General features: G+C 47.4%; 1 protein-coding gene across 1 annotated transcript in view; it reads right to left on the bottom strand.

Annotated features, from left to right (window-relative positions):
- MERTK (MER proto-oncogene, tyrosine kinase) overlaps positions 1–27985 on the bottom strand; it is a 112990-nt gene that overhangs the window by 69043 nt on the left and 15962 nt on the right. Inside the window, exons 2-4 of the mRNA XM_004276752.3 lie at positions 19133–19553; positions 8512–8612; positions 5235–5408 (exon numbers count right to left, since the gene is read on the bottom strand). Coding sequence (XP_004276800.2) covers positions 5235–5408; positions 8512–8612; positions 19133–19553 — 696 coding nt within the window. The remainder of the gene's footprint in view (positions 1–5234; positions 5409–8511; positions 8613–19132; positions 19554–27985) is intronic.

Here is a 27985-nt window from a genome sequence, read left to right as displayed (position 1 = left end):
ACTGGAATAGACCTTGAAGTTTTAGAGCCCAAACACTTGTGGCTTCCCAGGGAGAAATTCATCCACACACCCCTCCGTCTCCACCCTACCACCCATTCTCCCGAGCGCCCCCAGCACCAGCGTCTCCACATCTCCTGTTACTGTGTCCTCTTCTCGTGGGCATCCCTCTTACTCCATTATGTCCCACCCAAGTCCATTATGATGGTTCATGCCCCTCTTGCTTGGTCCTCTGCTAGTTTAAAAAAAGACAGCCCCTGACACAAGGTCTGAAAGACATTTGAGGGAACATCCAGCCACAGGATGTCTCCTGGAGGAAAGGACAGTCAGAATCACTGAGGAATCAGCTTCTAAGAGCACAGTTAGGGCAGTTCTTTGAGTTCTAGGTTAAGGAATCCTGTCCCTTTAATTTTCTTCCCTAGTGTTCATCTTTCTACCCAAAGAGGCAGGAGATAGAAGAATACGCTGCATAAATGAAGGACTTACACTTATTAACTTGGACTTCACTATCTGCCCGGAATTCACTCATTCAACATTTGCAGGCACTTGGGATCTATCCGTGAATGAAACAAAGATCCTTACCCTACAGAGCTCACATTCTCATGGAGAAAAGTGGGTGGGAAATAATAAACTTAATAAATAAGTAAGCTGCATGTTCTATTAGAAGGTGATTAGTACGATGGAAAAATAGGGATCAGGGGGTCAGGGTGGGTAGAGAGAAGTGGCTGTGATTTTAAATATGCAGGTCAGAGGGAGCTCCTTGAGAAATGGCCTCTCAGGAAAGACTCAGGGTGAGGGAACGGGCGAAGTTTATTCTGGAGGGTGACGGAAGGTTCAAACCAGAGGGAACATGTGGGTCAGGCCTTTGTCCTCCAAGTGAGGTGGGGAACCTGGGGCTTTGAGCAGAAGGCTGATATGATCTAGTCTGTGTTTTATAAGGATCGTTCCAGCTGCCACGCAAAGACTAGCCCTTCGGCCATAAGGTCCCTTAATTGCTCCAAATTTTTTCCTGATCTGCAAAATGGGAATTGAAAAATGCCTAACTATATCACAGGTTGCAAAGAGGCTCAAAGTAAATCTTTACCAAAAGCACTGTGAGAATGACGAACTGATTTATATAAATTCTCATTATTATTGTTACCGTTGTTATTACAATGAACATTACGAATTATAGCCAATTAACTAAAACCAAAACTAGCTTAGCTGTTTTCTAAATGTGGATTTAAATATAAAATGAGTAGTTTTTAAAAAGTAAAAACCAGAAAGATGAGCCTAAGTCCCCCAGTCTTGGTAGAAAGGTAGCTCAAAATTGACAATGAGTTAGTAACTGTTGCATATGAAAATTTGTAACAGGTAACATTTCAGTCATTCCTGTAGGCTGCTTCTGTACCAAGGCCTTTACATCCATTATTTCACTGAATCCTCATAAATGTTCTATGAAGTAGACACTGTTATTACCCCTATTTTCTATGAAGAAGGTGAGTAAGTTGCCTAGGGACACAGTGGTGACCTGGCATTAGTCTGTATCATAGATCGGGATCTTAACCACTAACCTGTAACGCATCCCACCACTGAACACCATGCAGCAAAAGCTTTCTGCAGTTCTGCTCTTTATTTGGGGACTTTATTTTGCCAATGACAAAGTACTTCCTTGGGGGAAAAAAAACTTTGCTTTGAAATAGTTTTCAATTCACAAGAAACTGCAGAAAGAGTAAAGAGTTCCTAGCACCCTTCACCCAGGTTCCCCTAAAAGGTAAGATCTTACATGATCATAGTACAACCATCAAAACTAGGAAGGTGACTTTGGTATGATAAATACTTTTTTTTTTTTTTTGGCCGCACCTCGCGGCCTGCGGGATCTTAGTTCCCCCACCAGGGATCGAACCCGCCCCACCGGTAGTGGAAGTGCAGAGTCTTAACCACTGGACCGCCAAGGAAGTCCCTGGTACAATACTATTAACTAAAATACAGACCTTATTCAGATTTCACCAGCTTTAGGTTGTTTTATTTTGTGTGTGTGTGTGGGGGGGATTTCTATGAAATTTTATTACAGGTACAGATTTGTGTACAGATGGAGAACTGTCCCATCACCAAAAAGAAGCTTCCCTGTGCCACCCTTTTTACGAACATCCTTCCCCCAACCTAACATCTGGCAGGAGCTGATGTGTACACCATCACTATAAGTTGTCATTTACGTATGGACACCAAGGGGGGAAAGTGGTGGTGGGATGAATTGGGAGATTGGGATTGTCACATATACACTAATATATATAAAATAGATAACTAATAAGAACCTGCTGGATAAAAAAATAAAATAAAATTCAAAAAAAAAAAGTGTTGTCTAAATGGAATTACATAGCATGTAACCTTTTTTTTTTCCCCCTATACCAATGGGATCATTTCTTTACAATTCAGTAAAAGTCTCAGCCCAAACCAGCAAAACCATCTATATGATTGTAGAGAGCCATATACGGGTAATTTGCCTTCTGACAAAGATCTGGAGAGCAGAAAGGTGCCACAAATTGACTTAGGCTCAGATTGTTCAGAAAGGAAATCACAGCTGGAAAACATTTCAAACAGAGATCCCTTCGAAGAGCCTTGCAAGGACAGCCGCCAAGTATATTTTACATGTAACCTTTGAGATTGGCTTTGTTGACTCAGAATAATGCCCTTTAGACAAAGTACTTCTTTGCTCATGGTTCTTGAAGACAGCGCTTACATCACAGAGGAAAAAACAAAACAAAACCGATATCAAGAGGGGAAAGCGTATGACCTTCCTGTTCAAACATGTCTCAGCAATCAGGGCTCTTTAAACCACTTCCCTACTCAGCTTCCTCTTGGTAGAAGGGATGGGAAAAGTTTACTTCAGGGTTAATTCCAAGATAGCAGGGTGCCTACCTGCAAACATTCAGATTTTATTTTATTTTTTTTGCGGTATGCGGGCCTCTCACTGTTGTGGCCTCTCCCGTTGCGGAGCACAGGCTCCGGACGCGCAGGCTCAGCGGCCATGGCTGACGGACCCAGCCGCTCCGCGGCATGTGGGATCCTCCCGGACCGGGGCACGAACGCGTATCCGCTGCATTGGCAGGCGGACTCTCAACCACTGCGCCACCAGGGAAGCCCTGTTCTATACCTTGATTGAAGTGGTGGTTACGTGAGTGTCTACATTTATCATGACTCACTGAGTGGTGCACTTAATTGCTATGCATTTAACTGTATGTCAATTTAACCTACATATTTCATTGTATGCCCCATAAATCCTCCTTTATGGGACTTAAGCAATCATCCTAGAGAGGGAGGAATGTATTTTTTTAAAATTAATTTTGAACAAATAAGTTACTTGACGATCAATTCCTTGGAGAAACTCAAAGAAAACTCAGATGAAGGCAGAGACATAACATTGCTTGTGGACTCAGGAGTAAGAAAAGTGATTCAGAAACAATACCTCAGGTTGGCATTCACTTGCTGGTCCACTCAGCATAAATATTCAGTGAGTATTACCATGAGTCAGGCACCACCTTGGGAGAGACAAAGTCCCTGTTCTTACTGAGTATACATTCTCTAAGAAGACAGACAAGCAACTAAACGAATAAACAGGGAAATTACAGACTGTGACCAGCGCAGTGAAGGAAGTCCACAAGAATACATGCCTGGGAGTCAATAAAGGAGTGGGGAGGAACTAAAAGAAGGACCAGGAAAGACTTCTGTGCAAAAGTGATGTCTGAGACGTGTCACGGGATGAAGGGCAGATGGAACAACACGGCAAGCAGACAGAAAGAAAGTGCAAAGGTCCTGAGGCAGGGAGAAAGGTGACGTTTCTGAGAAAATGAAAGACAATCAGTGTGACTGGTGCGTAATAAGCAGGGAAAGAGTGGGATGGGTTTGGGCTGGAGAGTTGAGCGGGAACCAGAGCACGCAGGTCCTATGAGCGGGGGCAGGACAGACTCTGAGTGCCAGTCAAAGATAATGGGAAGCCCCTGAAGGGTTCCAGCAGGCGGGGGACATGAACTGCCATGGAGGACGAGAGTGGGGACAAGGCTAGAAGCAAAGAGACCAGTTAGGAAGTTACTGCAGTGCTGTTGGCAAGAGCTGGCAGTGACGTGGACCAGGGCACTGCAGCAGTGACAGAGAAAAGACAGATTTGAGATGTACTGTTGGAGCAGAACTGACAACCTGCTGATGCATTCAGTGTGGAAAAGGAGAAGGAAGGAAGGATGGGCAAATGGTGATATCATTTACTAAGATGGGGAACTCTGGGGCAGAGCAAGTCTTGGGGGGAAATCAAGAGTTTCATTTTAAGACGCTTCCATATCCAGTAAGTAGAAATGCCAAGCAAGGAGCTTGAAGCTCAGGGGGGAGGTCTGAGCTGGAGACACGAAGTTCAAGGTTGTCATCACACAGATGGTCACGAAGCCAGGGGCCCAAAGGAACTCTCAGAGGTGGGTCCAGGACTGAGCCCTAGGGCACCCTCCCACATTCAGAACTCCTGTCAAGGGAAGAGGACGAGTTGGGAGGCAGGAAGGAAGCCAGGAAGACAGGGCTTCCTGAAGGTCACCTCTGGCGTGCGCATCCCTCAGAACGTTTGCTGAGTGTGTGAAAAAAAGGAAGGATCGGGGCTGGTAACCTTGCCAGATGTTGCTGGAAGATGCAGTGACAGGAGCCAAAGAGGAGCCCACTGGATTCAGCGGCACAGAAACATCAGTGGTGCGGACCCCGAGAGCGCTGTCGGAGGAGCACGGCAAGGAAGCCAGGGCACGCCCATTCAGAGGGAAATCAGATGACCGCTGACCATCAGGGCGGCCACGGCCTCACAGTGACTCAGTCCTCCCGCAGCCAACCCCGTGGCCAACGCACCTTCCTTGCTGCCAAACCTCGCTGAGGTCGTCCCATCAATGGTTCCTGAAATGCAAGCCCTGCCAGCCAGCAGGGCCACAGCTGCCACGGAAGATGTGAGCAGGGCTCGCGCTGCCCAGGCTCAAGGACTCTGGCCACTTCGCCAACTTAACCACAGACACCCGCAGTGGCCGTATCCCCACGCCCCAGTCCTGCCCTGTGACCTCTGACCCCCGAGATTCCCACCCGCCTCCCCCTCCACCTGGCCCCTACCCTCAGCTGCCTCACCTGCGGTTTCATCCGCCTCGACTCCCTGCTGCTGTGCACACGGCGCTCATCAAACTTCTGCTCCCCTTCCACCATTCCAGGGCAAACAGTATGGAAATCCCACAACTCAGACTCACCAGGGACAGTCAGAACGGAGGGGGATTTTTCTGGAAGTTCATTGACACGGCTGCTGTTCTGAACCCAGAAAATGTTGACGGGCTCAGGTGGGCCCACGGCCTGACAGGTGAGGTTGAAGGCTGTGTTTCTGGTGACATTCATGCTCTCAGGCTGCCTCGTAAAGTGAGGAAGACCTGCAGAGGAAGAGGTGAGTGAAAGAAGGTATCAGGTCCACAGGCCGAGGCACAGCCCCCAGGGGAATGGAAACCACACGGGAGCTTGGCAGCGGGAGCCTTCTCTGTCCACCACCCAGGTCTGAAACGGCCAGTTTTCACCTCCCTGAAGTTGGGTAGGAAAGAACAAAGGGGCTAATTCCTGCCAGCCTAGCTCTAGCCTGTCTTCTAGGACACTTTCCCAAAGGAGTAATGGTGATTCAGAACTGTTTTTTTTCAGAAGGGAGGCCTGGCAGTTCTGAAATTAGGTGTTGCTCAAACTCCTGGGAAAGGCTGGCAGGTTTTCAGGATTCCTTACCAATAAACACAAAGTGAAAACGAAGCCACATAAGAGTCTACCCAATTTTTTTTTTCTTTTTTAAATTTAAGCATACTTGATTTACAATGTTGTTATTCGTTTCAGGTGTAGGCAGAGTAATTCAGTTATACATATGTAAAAATGTATTCTTTTTCAGATTCTTTTCTATTATAGGTTATTACAACATATTGAATATAGTTCAATATCAACTATATTATGCTATACAGGAGGTCCTTGTTGTTTATCTATTTTATATATAGTAGTGTGTACAGGCTAATCCCTAACTCCTAGTTTATCCCTTCCCTTCTTTCCCCTTTGGTAACCACAAGTTTGTTTTCTATGTCTGTGAGTCTATTTCTGTTTTGTAAATAAGTTCCTTTGTACCATCTTTTTAGATTCCACATATAAGGCGTATCATATGATATTTGTCCTTCTCGGTCTGACTTACTTTACTTGTATGATAATCTCTAGGTCCATCCACGTGGCTACAAATGGCAATATTTCCTCCTTTTTATGGCTGAGTAATATTCCAGTATATACACCACATCTTCTTTATCCATTCATCTGTTGATGGACGCTTAGGTTCCTTCCATGTCTTGGCAATTGTAAATAGTACTGCTGTGAACATTGGGGTGCATGTATCTTTTCAAATTAAAGTTTTTGTCTTTTCCAGATATATGCCCAGGAGTGAGATTGCTGGATCATATGGTAACTCTATTTTTAGTTTTTAAGGAACCTCCATGTTGGCTGCATCAATTTACATTCCCACCAACAGTATACGAGGGTTCCCTTTTCTCCACACCCTCTCCAGTGTTTATTATTTGTAGACTTTTTTGGATGATGGCCATTCTGAACGATGTGGTCTGCCTGTTTTTGAGGACAACCTATTTTGTGTAAGACTTTCAGGTGAGGGATAATAAATTTTAAAATCTACACTCGTACAGGGCTGAGCACTTCTCCAAGCACATTCTCATGAAAAGAGTATAGACAGAGTTACACAGTTACAACCCCAAGATCTCCCACTATGATCCCAGACCGGGGTCATAGGGAAGGGACGTTAAGGATAGCTCAGAGAAAACCAGTTGGTACTTATTTGGGGCATGTGACAAAAATTTGACAGATCAAGCTAACTGGCCTCAGACGTTTAAGCTGTGTTCTTTTGGGACTGGGAGCTCACAGATCTGGTCCCAGCAGGACTGATGTGGGAGTGGTAAAATGGGATTCTTTTTTCATGTTTCAAAGTTTTGCAAAACTCCATTTGCACCTAACTCATTCCTGCCCTGGGCATTTTTTCTGGGATTTTACAAGTGAAATGTCCTCTGAATAGTTTTCCCAGATTAGCAGCAAATGTAGCAACCCTCCCCTCTGGCTGATGCAGACAGATCCCTGTGGCACTGGCTGTGCAGCCTGGGATGGGCTCAGAGCAAAGCTCCAAAAGAGACTCTGAGGGGCCCCTCCCTCAGGCCTCCTGCAGCATTAGAGGGTAGCAAGTTCACGTCTGCAAAAGAAAGGGTAGCTCAGCAGCCTTTTTGTGGGAGATGCTTCTCGTTGAAGTTCCTTGAAAAGCTAATCACCTGCTCTAAAGCCTTTGATGAGGAGGGTCGGGAGAAAGCAGAAAAGTTGTTCTGAAGGCTCTGCACCTCAGCGAGCAGGGACCCTGGAGGGCAGCCCCTAGGACAGTGGGGAGCGGCCACTTGGGGTGATAATGAAGATGCTTCCTCCTCAAAGCCTCACTTGACAGGCCCTGCCATTGCCGAACCGGACGTGCAAACCCCGAGATGCAGGACCCGGGCCCCCCTGGCCTGGCTCACCTGTGCATCAGCTCACGTTCCCCACGAGAGTCCAGCTTCCTTGAGGGCAGAGACTGCCTTCTCCTTGCCTGTTGCTCCAGCTCCCCCACCAAGCCCATCTCATGTCATGGCATCGAACTGCACTGAATCACGCGCCTGACAAATCCTAGGGCCTAAAAAGGAATCCCAGGCCGAGCTGCAGGCCCAATCAAGAAAACAGCTCACTCTCCCCGATTTCCCCGTCTGCATAAGCAAGACAGTAAAAGATACTGAATAATAAACAAATTGGCACTTGACCAGGTGAGTGGCATCTGGTGCCAGCACTGAGAACTGGATAATAGGTTGCATTTTGTTTCTTAACATAAAAAGACTTCGGTTGTTTTAAATTGTAAATAACCTTAGGGCAAGGAGGTCCACAATCTCTTTTTAGCTCAGCCATAGCGCGTAGGATAGAGCTAAATCTCTAAGAATTAAGTGAGTTTCATAACTACCTAAAGTCTACAAAGCAGATGGCCTTGCAAAATTTCAGTGCTTATGGATTTGCGAGGTTTGCATACAGAGCTACAAATGGGATAAATTAGGAATTTGAGAGTAACATATATATGCTACTATATATAAAATAGATAAACAACAAGGACCTACTGTATAGCTCGGGGAACTATCCTCAATATTTTGTAATAGCCTATATGGGAAAAGAATCTGAAAAAGAACATATATATATGTATATATATATATACATATACAAATATATATACATATATATATACACACACACATATAATAAACTGAATCACTTTGCCGTATACCTGAAACTAACACAACATTGTAAATCAACTATACCTCAATCAAAACAATTAAAAAACAAACAAACAAATGGGCATGCCAAACTCTGGAGCATTATACACGAAGCGATTAATGCAGGCTCTACAACAAACTGCCCTGTGGCAACTGGACACCCTGTGGCCTCTGGACTCACCTTGCACCTCGACGTAGATGGGGTCAGACACGATCTCGTCGTTGTTTATTTTCATCTTACAGATATACGACCCATTGTCTGAACGCTGCACACTGGTTATGCTTCCGGGAGAAACACAAAGATATTTATCGTGACGACCTTTAGAGTTCCTACTATAGGAATGGAACATTCTTCAACTTCTTTGTCCTTCGCGGTGATGATTAACATGGCTAATGTGTGTCACGTGTGTCTCAACACGGCTAGGTCACAGTACCCAGATCCTTGGTCAAACGTTACTCTAGATGTAAAGATATTTTTCTGTGAAGGTGTTTTTCAGGTGTGATGAATATTCCGACCAGTCGACTCAAAGCAAAGCAGATGACCCTCCATCGCTTGCGTGGGCCTCGTGTAGTCAGTTAAATGCCTTATGAGCATAGACTGAGGTCTTCCGAGGAACAGGAAATCCTGCCTCCAAACTGCATTTGGGCCTCAAGGCTGCAACATCAACTCTTCCCTGGGCCTCCCACTGACACCCCACAGATTTCAGAGTTGGCAGCACCCACAATTACATTAGCCAATCCTTAAAATAAATTTCTCTCGCTCTCTGTGTGTGTGTGTGTGTGTGTGTGTGTGTGTGTGTGTCCTCTACCGGTTCTGTTTCTCTGAAGAACCTGGTCTAACACATATATTGTCACTTGTCTGGATTTCCATGGTAGGCTCTGTACCAGCATTCTCTGTATCAGAGTACCACCCCTCCAGGCATTTTGCAAATTTGTGGAGTTGTTTTGGATGGTCACAAATAACTAGGGGCGACGTGGTTTTCAGGGGCCAGGGGCAACTTTTCCACATCCCAAATGACCTTCTTTTTTTTTTTTTTTTTTGGTACGCGGGCCTCTCACTGTTGTGGCCTCTGCCGTTGCGCAGCACAGGCTCCGGACGCGCAGGCTCAGCGGCCATGGCTCACGGGCCCAACCGCTCCGCGGCATGTGGGATCTTCCCAGACCGGGGCACGAACCCGTGTCCCCTGCATCGGCAGGCAGACTCTCAACCACAGCGCCACCAGGGAAGCCCCCAAATGACCTTCTGAGACTAGAACCTAATCTCACTGTACACACACACTAAGTATTTTGCCTGGTGTTAATATCCATGTCATTTCCCAGGACCGTGAAAATGGAGGGCCAGTATCCCTTTGTCCTGTTTGGAACTTGGCTGTGACTCAGTCATCGTCTGGAAGATGGATCACCGACAGCACTGCTCCGTCTGCAGCTGCCACGTGCCTGGGGGCAAGTCACTGTGGACTTTATTATAATCTCTCCTGGTGTGGTCACACCCAGCATTTACATATTCACATTCATATTATTTAATTATCAATTGCCTTCCTTTCGTTTCCCTCTTATTACAGGATGAACCTAAGATATCTTATATAAACAGGCAGCCTTGGCTCTAAGAGGTTCAGAGTCCTGCTTGCCAATTTCCCAATGTGTTTACAAACAGGGAGTTACACCACAGACGTGAGACCCGCTCTTAGCCGGGGTGGGAAGGGGTGAGACAATGAGGCACACTTTGAAATGCTCTCAGATGCTCTCCTACAGAGGATGCCTTTATTAGCCCCAAGCACTGATTTCTTCTCTGCCCATCAGACACAACCAAGAAGACTGTGAATGAAGGAAAAAGAAAAAAGAAGAAAAACGTGGAGGGGTCCACCTGCCTTCCTAGCAGCTTGTTCCCCAATATAACCAGTTTATCCCAAAGCAAAATAAAATCTGTCCTCAACCTGTCAAGGGCTACGGCTTAAGGCTTAAAAGAGACCAGGAAGCTGGCAAGGTCAGAAGGGGCAGCTGCCAGGGTTATTAACACAGCACAGTCACCACCAGGAGCTGACAGGCGGCAGTGAAGGGTCCCCGGCCTCTAGAAGCCACGGTTTTCAGAACAAACACTGGACACTGTAAATACCGCTTCTCCCAACACTATTCTGCAGACCCCTATTAGCCTATGATAAACAGAGTAACGAAGGTACACATCAAGAACGGCATCAGGGGGCTTCCCTGGTGGCGCAGTGGTTGAGAGTCCGCCTGCCGATGCAGGGGACACGGGTTCGTGCCCCGGTCCGGGAAGATCCCACATGCCGTGGAGCGGCTGGGCCCGTGAGCCATGGCCGCTGAGCCTGCGCGTCCAGAGCCTGTGCTCCGCAACGGGAGAGGCCACAACAGAGAGATGCCCGCGTACCGCCAAAAAAAAAAAAAAAAAAAAAAAAGAACGGCATGAGTCAGAACTACGAGGGCCAGAGCTGCTTGGGTTAGCATCACCTCCTTAACGGTCTCAGGATCCAGCAGTGTGATGGTCCCCTGTCCCCTGCATTTCCTGATGTGCCAATCTAAGCAGTGCCCCATTGACTGGGAATACTCTGTCTTCCCCTCTCCCCTCATTCCTATGTAGGAGCAATATAATTCTGGAAGGCACCGGATGAATGACTGTTGGACTTGGGGAGGATGCAGGGGTCAAGGAAAGGCCGGTCTCTCCATGCTTTAGGGCAGGAGCTGAATGTCACAATGCTTAGAGGTCACCAGGAGAAGACAGAAAGAGACCTCACAGGACAAATATCTCCAAATAACAGGCTAGCTGACGCTTCCCCTAGAATCTGCCAGGATATCAAGGTGACAGGAAGGGGCTGAAGAAAGCGGGAGGGGAGCAGGCGTCTAGGACGATGCGCTGCCCATCGTGGGTAACACCCAGAGGCTGGATGGTACGACGTGGCTTTCAGCAGCTCCTGCAGATTCTCCACGGCTGACCTGTCTAGTCTTAGCAGTTCCAAGGGAAACCAAGGTTACGGCTACTGAAGAGAGGATCCTTTCTACTCATCACTTTACAAGAAGCAACATTTTCTTGAGGCAAGACTCAGGGAGGGGCTGGCTGCGGCAGACGATGAGATCTGACAGGCTGAGGACACCTACGCCCTCGGAAAACTGGGCTCTGGCTCACGGCCTGGGACCCCAGTGCTGTAGCAGGCTTGCTGCGTGACTCAGTGAGCCAGGGACCGGAGAGGAAGTGAAGGCCAGAGAGGGAGGCAGGGCACATCCCCAGGGGGACCGCACCCAGCCCAGGTATGGTCAGCACTCCGGGAACCCAAGAAGCCAGCAGGCACAAATGACCTTCGGCAGCAGAAATCAGACCACACAAAAAAGTCCAGGAGTACCTTCAACTAACCAGCAAGGAAAATTCAGACTAGGAGTAAAGCACGAGAATGCAAAGGGAACGTGATCAAAACTTGGTCTTTACTCATTCGCGTCAGGCAGGATCTAGCGTCACTGGGTGAAAAGGACAACGTGTCTGCATTAATTAGCAAGTCCAGATCCATCTTACCTATAGCACAGGAAACGTTTTTCACAAATAATTCTCTTGTTGCTTTCTAGACATCACGTAAAGGCTCCCAGGATGATGGCAGTGTGGAGGGGTGGGACTGGAGATGGGCAACTGGTCCCCAATCTCCTCCCTCTCCCCCGCAGAAACAGCAGGAAAGGCTCTGAGCTCAGAATAGCAACCTAGGCATTCGGACGATGACTGAGTAAGGAGTTCCAGAAAGAACACAGAAAGGGGAGGAGGGAGGCATCATTCAGGAAAATGTCCAGAACTGGCGATACGGGCCTTCCCTAACCTGACACCTAGGTGGGCAGCACAGCAAGAGAGACAAGACCCACCAAGGGGCTTCACCAGGCAACGTCACACCTCTAAGACAAAGTGGAGACCCCCCAGAAGCTTCCAGAGAAAAGAAAAGCAGGTGATTTACGAGTGAATCAGAAACGTGTCATGCTTCTCAAGAACAACTCTGAGAGCGAAAAGGAAATGGAGCAATGATTTCAAGATGACAGCAGGAAATTATTTTCCTTTAAAATTCTGTAGCTGGCCAAACTACCTCAAGGTGGAGGTGGGAAAAACATGGCATTTTCAGACACGTGAGGGCCCAGCAAGTGAGTAGAGGCTGGGCTCCATGCCAAGGTGATGGGGTAAAGCCAGGAAGAGGGGGAGCTGGGCTCCAGGGAACAGATGCTGGAAGTCAGCAGGAACGAGGCTCCCCAAAATGAAAGCAAAGTTGACTCAGCCACAGACCCCAGACCTGGAGGGCAACGTGTCTGGGCTGGAGGAAAAGGGACAGCTCCAGGACTGGCACCTCCAAGGAAAAACACCAGTCCTGAGAATCTGGTCATTTTGAGAGGAGACGCATTATTTTCCTTTAAAACGTGGGGGGAGAATGAGCTATTGAAACTTAGACAATTCAGTGAACCAACAGGCAAGGAAACTATTAAATTCAGGAAAATCAAAAAGCTCTATAACAAGTACGATGTAATTACAGTTGACTACATGATTTGGCTGAAAATAGCATTTCCATAGCCACAAAAATTGTGAACTCTGGGTACTGATTTAACCACAGCTATGAGTAGTACCCTATTAGATTAACACACCATGCTGGGGCCTGGCACGGGCATGCACACACACCACACGTACACATACACACACACACGACTCATGGACTGAGTATCTCTGGAAAACTACCCAGTAAACGGGTCACCTCAGCTCCCCACTGGGAAAGAGCAAGGGGGCTGGAATGCAAGAGATAACTTTTGGACAGTTAGACTACTTTACCGTGTGCAGGCACTTAAAAAAAAAAGTATAAGAATTCCATCAGCTTTTGGTCAAACATCTGAACAGGGGAAGACCAAAGAAACCACAGATTCTGCCACAGTGTCTAGACAGGAACCACCTGGAGAGAGCCATGGCGGTGGGACAGCAGCTGCAAAAGCCCATCACACCAGCATCCCCTCAGCTGACGTAGCCCCAGGGCATCCTACAAGGACACACAGCATCTCTCTGGCCCTCAGACCTATTACAACTAGGCTGGCCTGCTCAGAAATGGCTCGCAAGGAGTACCTAAGCTCTCAAGCCTTCTTAGAAGACATATAAAAAAGGACCAATATTGGATGAATGCCTAGAGTAGTCGAATTCACAGGGAAAGAATGTGGAATAGAGGTTACCGAGGGCTGGAGGGGAAGGGGAGCGGGGAGTTAGTGTTTCACGGGTATGGAGTTTCAGTTTGAGATGATGAAAGAGCTCTGGAGATGGATGGTGGTGACAGTGGCATAACGTCGTGAATGTACTCAAGGTCACTGACTTGGATATTCAAAAAGGGTTAAAATGGTAAGTTTTGTTGTGTGTGTTTTTTGCGGTATGCGGGCCTCTCACTGCTGTGGCCTCTCCCGTTGCAGAGCACAGGCTCTGGACGCGCAGGCCCAGCGGCCATGGCTCATGGGCCCAGCCGCTCCGCAGCATGTGGGATCTTCCCGGTCCAGGGCACGAACCTGTGTCCCCTGCCTCAGCAGGCGGACTCTCAACTACTGCGCCACCAGGGAAGCCCTAAAATGGTAAGTTTTATGTTATGTGTATGTTACCACAATAAAAAAAAAGCCATGAAAAATGGAAAAAAAAGCTTTTAAAAGAAATACAAAGACGACCCACTGCTAAGCATCCTGTTTTACCCTCTGCCATCGTTCAAACGGCGCTGACAGGATTCCATGGATCACCCGAGTTCAGGGATCTTGGACAAAACCTGAGCTGAAAGGAAGTCTGAATATAAAGCAAGTCCAAAAGTCTCAGAGATCAATGGCTAAAAATAACTTTTCCAGCTGATGGTTTGGCTCAACAAATTAGGTTCTTACTTTCTAGACGTTTGGCTGATTTCTCATGCACGATTCCATTTTGGGGTAAAGAACAGCCAGCAGTGGTACCAGGCAGATGCACACCCGCACTGCACCCCGCCCCGCCTGTGGCAAGGGTCTCGGCACGCAGCGCCTGCGGGGGCGCCGCCAACACAAGCGTCTCAGGCGCCAGGAGCCCGCAGGGACCCAAACTACCTACTTAACATGTTTACCAAGAAAATGTAGGAAGAAAGTAAAATCCTTCTAGCTTTAGCTACTGGGAAGGATGCCAGAATTTAAAGAGTACTGAGAATACCTAGACTACAAAGAAAACAAACATCAAATACTTTCCCTCCTCCATAAATCACCCAATAACTAAATGTGCAGGGCCTGTCAGTTACAGGAACATCAGCTTCTGTTTTTGCTTGAGGGTGAGTCTCCCCAAGGCTTCTGATCTCAAGGCTGGTGCCTTCCTGATGAGGGAGTGTTTCCACCGAAGCGAGAGAGCTTTCTACACCCCATACCAGATTTTAGAGCTATGTCCCACAAATTACACCGTCCTTTAGAGACTTCAGGGGAAGCTCTTGGCTAAAGAGGGTCCTGGGGCTGGACGAGCTGATAACAGGTGTAGATGGGGCGGGAGACTGGTTGGAGTGTCAAGGGGGGTGCTCAGCCTGGTGACCTAAGTCCCACAGTCTAGCAACTGCTTTCAAGTGATGTACCCTGCAAGGGGTGGGGGGGTGGGGGTAAGTAGGGAGGGTGGTGTGGATTTTCAGTATTCATCACCAAGCTATCAGTTAAGAATACTCCAACCTACTAGCAGACACTGAATGCTTCCTACACCCATTAATGAAAGATGACTCGACTCTATCAATAATAATAGACAACTAAGTGAAACGTGAACTGTTAGCACAGGATAGACCCAGATCAAGAGGGCATCTGGATTTGAAGTCCCACATCAGTTACTTCTTCCCTTGTGTATGCCACCAACCTTGGCATTTTGAAAATAATTTTTAAGGTTTTCCCTTTATAATTTCATTTGCACTTTTTATAAATGAATCTGTTTTACAATAGCAAGTTACAGTGGCATTAAAATAAATATTTAAAATATTAAATAATAATTAAATATAAATATTAAATAATATTAAAATATTTTGAAGACTTTTAGCAATATAGGTAAATGTTCATCCTACAATGATAAGTGCATGAAATAAGACATACATCTATGTAATAAAATACTAATTTGATTTCAAGCATCTTAGAGTTCTATATGCTTGGAAAAGTTTTCTTGGGGTTGTGGGCCATAGTTTCCTTCTCTGTACTTGTTTGGTATCTTCCAAGTATTTAACAAAATACATATAACTATGAAAACAAAATACATATGTAACTATTAAAATAACTTAAAAAATGCACATATATAGGAGCTAAGACCAAGTAGTTTCAGAAATCTTCTGGGGATACTCTCACGCATGATGCCAAAACAAATCTCCTTTAAGCTTTCCAGGGTACATGGGGCTCATGCTGAAATGCCTGTGAGCTCCTCCTATCATTCCCACCCTCCCACACCTAGTTTCAATAAACTGAGGTTGACTACAAGATGTGGTCCCCCCTGAGCAGCAGAAGTGTCCTTCCCTTGGTCCTGATGCAGGGCCCTCCTCCCCTAAAGGCCAAATTTCAAATCTGATGGCAATACTACCTTAAACACATCAACACCACCTTAGCGCTTCTGCACTTGACATTGGAGTCTTCCTTCCCCTCCATTCTGTTCACAAGCAGGAGGACAGGGACCAGGTCTGTCCTTCGTGTCTCAATGCCCAGACGTTCAGGGCAAGGCCGGCTGGTTTTATAACTAGTGGGCAGTTGCCTGTGTTGTGATTTGAAAACAAAATCTCTATTCCTTGTGTCCAAAATGATGTCACCAGTCAATGTTCAAGCTTTCCTTAGTGTAAATTACTTATCCCATTCTTGCCTTCCTTTGGAAAGGAAAGCACTATGATGGCCACTGTGAGAGAGTGGAAGGAATAACAGATGAAAGTTCCAGTGCTTTAAATCTGCATGCCTCTTAAACTACACCTTCAACCAGGACAGGTTTTGTTTTAGGATCAAAGACCAGAAGCGTGACTAATCCTAACGTTTAGAATGAGGAGTTTGGGAGCTTAAGTGTGGGTGGACAAAAGCCAAGGGTCTGCATGATATGAAAGGGAAAACATGAACCAGCATCAGGCTAAGAGAGCCAAACGCAGCATCCACAATCCTGCCAGGCTTCAGCGACTCACAGCTGCTTCGCATTTAAAGCACAAGTGCAGGTGCAGACTGTGGACTCCCCGATCCGGAGACCTAATCATTTCAAAATTCGTGTCCATTCTGTCCTTTTATATTATAATAACCTTATAGAAAAATGGTTCCGTGATCTAACTTAAAATACTTTGTGTTTTTCTTTATAGTTCCTCTGACCCCTGCCTATATGCGGACATCTATCTTTTGCACATTCCCTTAAATAAACGTGGTCCATGCCGGTCCTGTTAGTGGCAACTCCAGCAAAGTTGCAGGCTAACGAATTCCTGATAAAATGGCATCTATTGAAAACCTAGAACTAGTGTTTAACTCTTCACTGTTTCTGGGAACCAGAGTGGATTTCCTCAGGGCCCGTGAAGATTTGAGAAGAGAGGATACTGCAGGTGTGCATATCAGGCTCCCTGGTTAAGGATGACCAGCTTACTACCTAGTGATCCTGGGCAAGACACCCTACTCTTAAGGACCTCAGGGTCCTCATATAAAAGACATCAAATGAGGGTCTCCAACATCCTTCCCTCTTGGGAAGAAATGACACAAATATTGATAATCTTGATCAAGTCACTATAATTTACTTCACTGAATCACCCACAGCTACAGTGCTGCCCGTACATTACTTTAATCAAGTTGAAGAATATCCTAATGGTGGACTTACTACTGTTCCAGATATTACTCAGTTCAGCTGAGTGTCCCTCCTTTGCAAGAATTCTGATCACGAAATTTGCTTAGTTGGGAGGTCACATGAGATTTTTTTCTCTTCCAAATGAGTTTATGAGAGTTCAGCCGAATACATGCAAAAGTATACATTCTTCTCTAAAGTTCTCAAAATATCACCCAGTCACCTTCTGAACTCTAAAAACATCAGTTCAGAATATGACACTAAGTTTAAAAACTCTCCAAATCTTTTGAATATCTAATGGCCCCTTAGAGCACACCTAGAGCTGCCAGTCAGGCGGTCCAAACCCATCTCCTTGGCATGAAGACCAGGGAAGATGCAGCGGCTCACCCACGGTCTCATGGGGGCCGGTGGCAGGACCCCCACTTGGGACTCGCAGTCCAGAGAGCAAGGCTGTGCTTTCCTCCTAAATGACCCCGGGTGAGACAAATGTGCCAGCTTTTTGTTTCTATAAGCCCTTAAACCTCATTCATTATGAAATGGTGATTTTAATTCTCCCATCAGAAGCTGTGTCTATATAACGGAAAAACATCTGTGTTTTGTAGTTGATGGAGAAAAAAGTATAGCCATGGGCAAGACACCCGAGTCTTGACACTGGCGGAGAATGGCAGCACGAGAGACCCAGCCAGAGGTTAAATCGACCATCGGGAAATGCGGAAATCGTTTTCTTTCCTTGATGATGACCAAGATAACTTGGAAAATGCTAAAAAGGGGGTCATCTTATGAATGTGTTGACACGCTAAACTCTAACTGGAGTCATCAGGTCTATGGTAACCCCGAGGTGGTTTTCTGAAAAGGAAACACACAGTGATTCACCAGAAGACATGACACAGTCTGGAAGAGGCCCAAACATCAGGTTGGAGAAAGTAAAAACACAGCAGATCAAAGAGGACTCCACTCGGAGTGGAGGAATCCCAGAGAAAAGCCTCCTGAGTCAACGCTGCTCCGAATTCATTTAGAAACTTCAGTGACCACAGTCCACCTAATTCTAAAACTGTACATGCCAGGAAGTCCTGATATAAACACAAACAAACAAAACCCCTCCTGGCTAAGAGGAAAGAGTAGAGAATGAAAAGGGACGGTGAGAAGAGAAGCAGCTGTCTCACTGTCTCTAGTATCTGCGGTATGAGGACTCAATCCTTGGGATGATGGATTATTCCACATTTATGTCCTGGCCTGGCTTATCCGTGTCACCCCCTCCAACTCACTGGGCCTGCCCCTGCCAACACAAAGTGGAATGCTGAGATGGGGAGCCACGTGGCCAAAGATCTGTCTCAATTCCCCAGACTTCACACTTTCCGCCTCCTTCCTACCTCAACAGGAGGGCAACATCTGCAGCCGCAGGGGGTGCTGGGAGAGGGAGAAGGGAGAGGAGATAGGGCAAATGAAAGGGGTGGAGGGCTGCCTTGTTTCACAAGTTCCACGCCCACCTGGTGAGTTAGATGTCTCCTCCTGCCAGGTAGGAACACTGTTCTCACTCGCTGGGAGAGCTCTTGAGTCCAGCAGGCCTTGACAGGACTTACAGGCCAGCTGGGAAGAGCATTTGATCACCAAGAGTTCCAGTAGGGCCAAAAGCCAATAGAAAAGAAATCAGCAATACAATCAGCTATTAATCTACCCTCTAAATGGACCAGTGGGGTTGCTAACACAGAAAACAGAAGGCTGTTATTTCTTTACAAGCCTTTTGCTTTTGAATCAGCAAAAGCACAACAACTTTTTTTTTTTTTTTTTTTGCTGTACGTGGGCCTCTCATCGCTGTGGCCTCTCCCGCTGCGGAGCACAGGCCCCGGACGCACAGCCCCAGCGGCCACGGCCCACGGGCCCAGCTGCTACGGCCCACGGGCCCAGCTGCTCTGCGGCACGTGGGATCCTCCCGGACCAGGGCACGAACCTACATCCCCTGCATCGGCAGGCGGACTCCCAACCACTGCGCCACCAGGGAAGCCCCACAACAACATTTTAAAAGAAAGGAAGAAAGAACGCTTACCTGAAGGAAGCGATGATTGCTGTAACTTCATCATCTGGATAAAATTGAGTAATTGCATGATGGGCCCCCAGCAATTCCTTCCCATCTTTCCACCAAGAAATAGTTGCACTGTCCTGGTATATATTAGGTATGTTGATCGAGCAATTAAACTTGACATCTTTGTGTTCAGAAAGTATTATGTGGCCAACCGTGTGATTAAACGCAAGAGGCAGTAGGGACGTGGACCTGGCGGAGGTCACTCCGGGAAGGGCTGCATTTCCGGTGTGCGGTCTTCCAGGCTGGATGGGTGGAAACGTGGAGGTGGGCTGGAACCCACTGGTGTGAGGAAAGGAAAATGGTGTGTGGTCAGTCTGCAGGCTTCCCGGGAAAGATCTGGGGAACAGCGGGTTGGGCTTGGTTTCTTCGCTCACCTCAGCGACAGCTGCAAAACAGAAGATTGGATTTTTAGCCTTTTAAATAATGGAGTTTTCCAAGTAGGTCCCCAACTTAATAGGCCATGATGAGAGAGTGATGGGCATCCTGAATGTCCTCAGAAAGCATGAGCGGAATTTATTTAACACACACGAATAGTGTGAATATTCTCTTTCACAAGTTCATTCATTCACTTACTTCCTTCTTTCTAAAGAATACATAAGAAATACAATGCCCCCGTCAAAATTTTTTCTTTTTTTAAATTGAGACATAATTGATATATATATATATATAACATATTTGTTTCAGGTGTACAATGCAGTGATTCCATACTTATATATTTTGCCAAATGATCGCTGCAATAAGTCTACTTAATATCCATCACCACACATAGTGAGACACTTTTTTTTCTTGTGATAACTTTTAAGACCTACCCTCTTAGCAACTTTTAAGTATATGATACAGTACTATTAACTACAGTCAGCATTAACTCCATTGCATCTCCAGGACTTACCTATTTTATAACTGGAAGTTTGTATCTTTTGACCACTTCACCCATTTTTTTTTTTGGCCACCGCGCTGCGTGGCATGTGGAATCTTAGCTCCCCAACCAGGGATCGAACCCACGCCCCTTGCATCGGAAGCACGGAGTCTTAACCACTGGGCCGCCAGGGAAGACCCTCACCCAGTTTTTGAAATTCGTGACTCATTCCAAATCCCTCATACCCATCTCACCAGCATGGCAGGCAGGTGATGGCGCCTGAGATCACCTTCCTACTGTCTTCTCAGTCACAAGACTATGCTTGGCCAACAGTCTTGCAAAGGCTGCTACTGGTCACAAAGGGGCGAGTTTACAATTCTTGTGCCTCAGCATGACCCACCCTAAGCATGGGGGGAAAAAAATCAACATGTGCTTATGTCACCAGCTATAGAATGACTTGGAGCTTCCAGCAAAATGCTTGCCTGCAGGAATAGACCTGGAAATATTTTGATTTCATTTGACCCACAAGAATTTCTAAAAATATAGGCTCACATCAGTTGTACTTTTAGTTTTTTTGTGTGTGTGTGGTACGCGGGCCCCTCACTGTTGTGGTCTCTCCCGTTGCGGAGCACAGGCTCTGGATGCGCAGACTCAGCGGCCATGGCTCACGGGCCCAGCCGCTCCGCGGCATGTGGGATCTTCCCGGACCGGGGCACGAACCCGTATCCGCTGCATTGGCAGGCGGACTCTCAACCACTGCGCCACCAGGAAAGCCCATACTTTTAGTTTCAATGGCATTTTTGAAACGTACATTCTATACTAGTTGTAATTTATTCAAATACATTGACCACGGGTGGTGAGACAGGCAGGGAGGAGAGACACAGGCTGGCACCTTGTGGGTGAGTGACGGGGGTACACAGAGGCACCTCATGCCTCCTGTCATGCTCAGGACGTCATACCTTCCTGCGCTCCTGAGTGTGAGTGTGCAGGGGGTGCAGACTTAGCAAACAAGAACAAAAGACACCCAGTTAAACTTGAATTTCAGATAAACAACAAGTAATTTTTAGTATAGGGACTTCCCTGGAGGTCCAGTGGTTAAGACTTCGCCTTCCAGTGCAGGGGCTGCAGGTTCGATTCCTGGTCGAGAAACTAAGATCCCACATGCCTCGCGGCCAAAAAACCAAAACATAAACCAGAAGCAATATTGTAACAAATTCAATAAAGACTTGAGAAATGTTCCACATCAAAAAAAAAATCTTAAAAAATTTTTTTGAGTATAAGGATTCAGTTAAGTACTTACTGGGTGAATGGAGGTACAAGCAGATTTGGGGGCAAAAGCGGGGATCTGAGAATTTATACCTCTGGCTTCCTCCCTGCAGGTCACTCTTATCCCTTAACGGAGGGCCGGGGCTCCTGCCAGGGAGTCCTCTCCATCCAGCTCTCTCTCCCCAACCAGGTCAACTCTCCCAGTTGCTGCATTTGGGAACTGCGTCCGGGGTGAATGCCAGGTTGGAGGACAAGAGGTTTCACTATAAGAAATGAGGGAGAGCTCATTGCTTGTCCTTGAGGCTGAGGTCTCAGGGGCTCTGGGAGTGCAGGGGTTCTCTGCAGGCTCTGGGGGAGGGCTTTGTGGGTCGGCTGCTGGCTGGCCTTGAGCTCAGTCGTCCAGACAGATTAGTGTGCTGTGATGGGAGTGATGATTTATTCCAAGGAGTGGAGGTCAGGGTGATTCTGCAGAGAGGGGCCCCTGCCTCTCCTGTCGTCCCCACGCCAGGCAAACTTTATGTACGGGGATGGTAGGAAGAGGTGAAGCCCATCTTCTCTGATTTGGGGGGTCCCTTCTGCAGTAATGGATGCTCCCCATCTTGTCTGATTTGGGGATCCCTCTGCGGTAATGGCTGCTCTAGCTATTTATCTTATGCCTGTAGACCCTCCTCAGAACACTCTTTTTCTACAGGCTTCAAAGCACTTACAGTTCACCTCTGCCTCTTGGAGGCAAACTTACCTGCAGTCTTTCCTATTTCTTGAGGTGGGGAGTCAGGGGTTTTGTCCAAATAACTTTTTTTTTCTTGTGTGTTAAATATAAGGCAAAAAAGTAGAGTGGGAGAAACAAATGATGCTTCCTTTGGTTTGTTTAATTTCCTTAAAAACACTGAACATTCCTGGGACTTCCCTGGTGCTCCAGTGGTTAAGACTCTGCCTTCCAATGCAGGGGACACAGGTTCAACCCCCGGTTGGGGAACTAAGATCCCACATGCGGTGGGGCAACTAAGCCTGTGCGCTCTGGAGCCCGTGAGTCACAACTAGGGAGCCCACGTGCTGCAACTACTGAGCCCGCACACTCTGGAGCCCACCTGCCACAACTAGAGAGAAGCCCCGCACGCTGCAGGGAAGAGCCCGCGCACCACAATGAAAGCTCCCGCACGCCGCAACTGAGAGCTGACGCAGCCAAATAAATAAATGTTAAAAAAAAAATCGAGCATTTCTAATTATAAAGGTAACACAAGTCTGTTGTAAAAAGTTCAAATATTTATGGGAGCACAGAAAGTATAAAATGGAAACCTGTTTTGTAATCCCAACCGTGCAAGATAACCTCTGGTTATAGTCTGGGGTATAAGCGTTAGTTTACTATGAGCTGCTCACTGAACGAACTAATGGCAAAGCCATCCAGTCAGATGACATCACTGAAACTGGGGAGCAGTTAAACCCCGTAATCACTATGGATGGTTTAAAAGGTAACTGATCTCCACAATTTCATTTGCCAGAAGCTGGTAGTATGATTGAATTGCCAACAGATATTTATATAACAGCCCCTCCAGGTCTAAGATTTGCTGTGACTGTCTAATGGGATACGGAAAGGCACTTGCCCCAGAAGACAGGCAGCAGAGGGTCCCAGGAGTTAAAGGGGGGAGGGGACACAGCTAACTGTGTGCTCGTGGGAGGCTTTCCCTGATCTCCCCACCGCCACCCTGTCTAGTTAAACCTCCCAGGTCAGGTGCTGGGACCCTCCCCTTTGTAACATCTGTAATTTCTCATTCAATTCTTTCTCCCCTGCCGGGTTGACTGAAAGTCCCCCACACTGTAGTCAGTTCCTCAGAGGTGCTTAAAATAGGTTTGTTGAATGAATAGGTAAGGGCATGAATTAAAGGAGGGGTAGGGGAGGGTTGACAGGGTTTCAAGGGGCAGAGGTGGTGGAAAACTGGAGTGAAAGGAAGAGGCCCTCATAGTTTGGGAACACCAGTTTAGCTGCAGGGTGGTGCTTCTGTGCTAGGAGAAAAATGAGAGATACAGTGAAATGAGGCTGAACGTGGAGAGCCCTGAATCGCCGCGGAGGGAATAGGGATTCCTGGAAGGTTTCTGAGCAGTGGAGGGAGAAGATCAGAGCCGTGCTTGACCGGGGCGTGGACATCTGCCTGAGAGGGAGGACGGAGGAGGCCAGGACGTAGGAAACCCGGCAGGAAGGTATCGGAGCCCTAACTACGGGAAGGGCCAGGACGTAGCAGGAAGGATGCAGGAAAGAGAAGAGGGGCTGATCCCAACAGCGTCCTCGAGTACTGCCATCACGTGAAAAAGAAAGGTCAGTTTCAGATGCAAACCACTACACACAGAATGGATAACCAACAAGGTCCTACTGTGTAGCACAGGGAACTATATTCAGTATCTTGTGATGAACCATAATGGAAAAGAATATGAAAAGGAATGTATATATAGGTACAACTGAATCATTTTGGTGTACAGCATTAGTTAACACAACATTGTAAATCAGCTATACTTCAATAATTAAAATATATATATATTTAAAAAAAAAAGATACGTCAGTTTGACACCAAATGTTTAGGAAGGGCGTAACACAGGGCAGCTCTCAGGAGTGGACACCTGGCAGCTTTATCCTGGCCATTGCTTGGATAGCGTGGCCCCCATAGGGAAAATGGGGATGTAATAATAATGGTGTCCCACAGGGTTGCGGTTAGGAATAAAGGAGTCATTACTATGTCTGGCTCATAGTAAGCGCTCAGTAAACGTTAGTGATTATTACTTCTATTACTTTCTCTTTGTATCAGTAAAACCTGCCACGGCCCAGTACTTGAGAACTGCTGACCTACAGGGGTTGACGCTGAGGGCTGAACAACCACGCATGCTTGGTGAGGTTCTCACTGCGCAGCTCTGGCAAGGAGTGGGGCTGGGATGGGGTGTCGCCCCGCAGAGTTTTCAGTGTAAACAGTGCTTTACAGTATGTGCTGTGCAGGGCATAACCTCGCCAGCTGTATATGGGGGCCTTGACTGAATACGGATAATATGGGAAAAGGCAAGATGAAAACGATTCCAAGGTTTTGGACCCCAAAGTCAGGGCAATGATCGATTAGAAATTACATTTTAAGCTGCTAATTTTTCAGTGTTCTGACTACTTCAGTTGTATAATGTCCCTCCCCCTGTTTTTCCTCACAGAAGTGGAAGACTTTAAAATTATTTTGTTGGTGGGGCGAGGTAGTGACAGTAGGAGGATGCGATCAGACCAAAAATCTTTTAAACTTTTACTTTTTATTAACGTGTTCTTGTTAATTCATTTTCAAGATGACAAGAGCAAACGTGGTGGGCCTGTTTGATGATCCCCATTGTGGAGACAATGTTTTTAGCCAGAGTCAGAGGTGTATTAAAAGCCCACAGCCAGAGACTTAATGAGAATTTGGTCCTCTCTCCATGGCACACGTGGAAAAGCAGGCTGCCGCTGGAATTCACGAGAAATCTCCCCCTTCCCTTCCCCACTCCCACCTTCTTTCACGGTTATTTTCTCACGTGGACGGGACAGCAGCTAAAGTGGGAAGTTTGGCCTCACAAGCAAATGCAGCTGAACAATTTGGATAAATGGCCTCCCACTCAGGTCCAAGAGTAGCTTGTCCACATGTTCCAGCCGTTCATCCGCCCACCCCAGGGGGCCACATCCATCCAGTCCTGGAGTTGGTCGTGGAGCGCCCCTGCTGTGTGCCCCTGTGTTTCCAATGACCACCCAGGCCTTGACCAGATTCCAAGGCCAGCTTCATAAAGACAAGGATTGTGTTACCATCATCTTCCTCCAGTGCTCAGCACGGGGACAGGCCCATGGGATATGATTAGCAAATGTTTCTTCAGCCAACGAATAAAGTGATTAGACCTATGGTCCATTGTTTGAGGTTTGCCTTGTTTTTCTGAACAAATTTGCCTGCAGCTTCCTTGAGGGCTGGAGGCAGTATCCTCTGAACCCAGCCTGATGCCTGGCACGGAGCTGATATGCAGCAAACACCTACAGAACAAATGGGTGTGACACAGGCAGGGACACTGCTGTGGCTGGGAGTGGGACTGTGGTGGGTCTGTAGCCAGGCCTCTGCAGCAGCATCTCCTCCCCAAACCACCTGCAGCTGCGGTGGGGCAGATACTGAGGACCACAGCCTCTCGGACTCAAAACTGGTCAATGAGGGGATGCTAGGGAAGGAGCTATTTTCTGAACTATAAACAGAGCTGCCATATGATCCCACTCCTGGGCATATATCCAGAGAAAACTCTAATTCAAAAAGATACACGCACCCCTATGTTCACAGCAGCACTGTTCACAATAGCCAAGACATGGAAGCAACCTAAGTGTCCATCGACCGATGAATGGGTAAAGAAGATGTGGTACATGTATACAATGGAATATTACTCAGCCATAAAAAAGAATGAAATAATGCTATTTGCAGCAACATGGATGGACCTGGAGATTATCATACTAAGTGAAGTAGGTCAGAGAAAGACAAATATATGATATCACTTATATGTGGAATCTAAAATAGGACACAAATGAACATATCTACAAAACAGAAACAGACTCAAGGACATAGAGAACAGACTGTGGTTGCCACGGGGCGGGCGGGGGAGGAAGGATTGGGAGGGAGTTTGGGAATAGCAGATGCAAACTATTATATACAGAATGGATAAGCCACAAGGTCCTACTGTATAGCCCAGGGAACTATATTCAGTATCCTGTGATAAACCATGGTGGAAAAGAATATGAACAATGTATTTATATGTGTATAACTGAGTCACTTTGCTGTACAGCAGAAATTAATACAACATTGTAAATCAACTATATTTCAATAAAATAAAATTTTAAAAGTAAGCGATTTTCTGTGTGATCGAGTAGCACATCCCACCCTTAAATCCATGAATATTTGCTGAGGGCTTGTGGAGCGTGCATGATGGCAGACGGGTTGGTGGGCAGTGATACCTGGGTGTTGGCCAGCAACCCTGTGGTTGGAGAGCCAAAGCCCACCCAGTCCCTGGATGCCTGACCCATGACCTCAGGAAAGCTCTGTCATGCTCTGACCCCCTGTAAGGACAGGAGTACCCGGCGGGGTGGGAGACGATCAGATGATCAGTGCCTCCACAGACACCAGCTGCTGCTGTGACTGGCCTGCATCTGAACCCGGCCTTTGACCACACCAAGGAGGAATTTCTGGGCCTTGTGGGAATGAGCGCTGGGACTAATGGGTAAGGTCTGTCTTAGACAATGCATGGAGAATGGCAACACTGGAGCAACATAATTGCCACCCATGAATGAGAGGCAAAAGCATACTTCAAGTCTGTGAAGTAACCCCCCTCAGCCTGCACCCCACTTTTTGACTCGAGCATTTGACTTCTTCTTGGTCGAAGTGCTTTGCAAAAGAAAGCACTTTTCACCAGCAGAACTGCGACCCCCCCGCCCCCAGTCCTTTCTGTTAGGTGGGCATCGATGCAACCATTAAAGACAGCTCTAAGGAATCTCTCCAGGGCTGGTCTTCACCACTCTTTCCCAGCATGAGCTCCTTTAGATTTTTTTTTTTTTGCAGTACACGGGCCTCTCACTGTTGTGGCCTCTCCCGTTGCGGAGCACAGGCTCCGGACGCGCAGGCTCAGCGGCCATGGCTCACGGGCCCAGCTGCTCCGCGGCACGTGGGATCTTCCCGGACCGGGGCACGAACCCGTGTCCCCTGCATCAGCAGGCACCGGGGAAGCCCTCCTTTAGATTTTTATTGAAGCTTCAGGATCACAGCCCAAGGTGGATAAAGGAAGCAGCGGCTGCTGAAATCGCACGTCCCGGGGTATTGGGTGGAGTGGCAACCTCACGCCGCCTCCCTGACCCTGGAGTCCCTCTAAGCTGCAAGAGGAGGGTTGGGCAGGGCGGCAGCTGCGCGGGAGGGAGAGTGCACGCTGGTGTTACGTGCCATCAGCCCGCTTTACTACCCCGAAGACCTGGGAAAGGACCAGAAGCACCTGGGCCGGATGGGTCAAATAACAGCAGGGCTGCAGTGCCAGCCAGTGGGAGCCACACTGGGTTCTCCCTGCTCCTTAGACAACACAACAGGTGGGGACATGAGCCGAGCTCTCTGAAGTTCAGCCTCAAAATCCGGAGACCCAGAGGCAGCTGCACGAGGGAGGACTTATCCTTGAACTCCTAGGGGTTCTTTGCTCCCCACTGCGGAGCAGAAGGAGGATTTGGCCCAGGCGCTAAGGGTTCCTCGGCCTCGCTGCCCACGGTGGGATCTGCTATCAAGCAGGCCCCAGCGGTTGGGAGGAGAAAGGCCCCATTCTGGGGCGGGTGTGTAGTTTACAGTAAAGGCTTTTTGGCATCTGGAATCCTGTTTGTGTCCACTCCCCGTCCCTCTCCCTTGTCACACCCTGTGTCGCCCCCCTGCCCAGGAGAAAGGGCTGTTATGTGGACCAGAGCCCCCCCCATTCCATGTGTGCCCCCCAGGCCGATGTTTGAGTCGTGTCCGTGGGCGCTTCGCTGTCACCTGGTTAAAAACTCCTCCTCTCACCCCCGAAGATGGCTGAGGCCAAACCCAGAACAAGCAGAAACTGTCTACTTAGAATCATTTCACTTTATGCAAACGCAAAGGATTCTCAGTTGATAAAGCGTAGCAACACTGAATGAGAGGACATTTAAAAAAAACCTTCAACCTGAAATCACC

This window comes from Orcinus orca, chromosome 13 (assembly GCF_937001465.1).
Source record: "Orcinus orca chromosome 13, mOrcOrc1.1, whole genome shotgun sequence".
Taxonomy (NCBI): domain Eukaryota; kingdom Metazoa; phylum Chordata; class Mammalia; order Artiodactyla; family Delphinidae; genus Orcinus; species Orcinus orca.
This window is presented reverse-complemented; position numbering and strand designations above follow the sequence as displayed.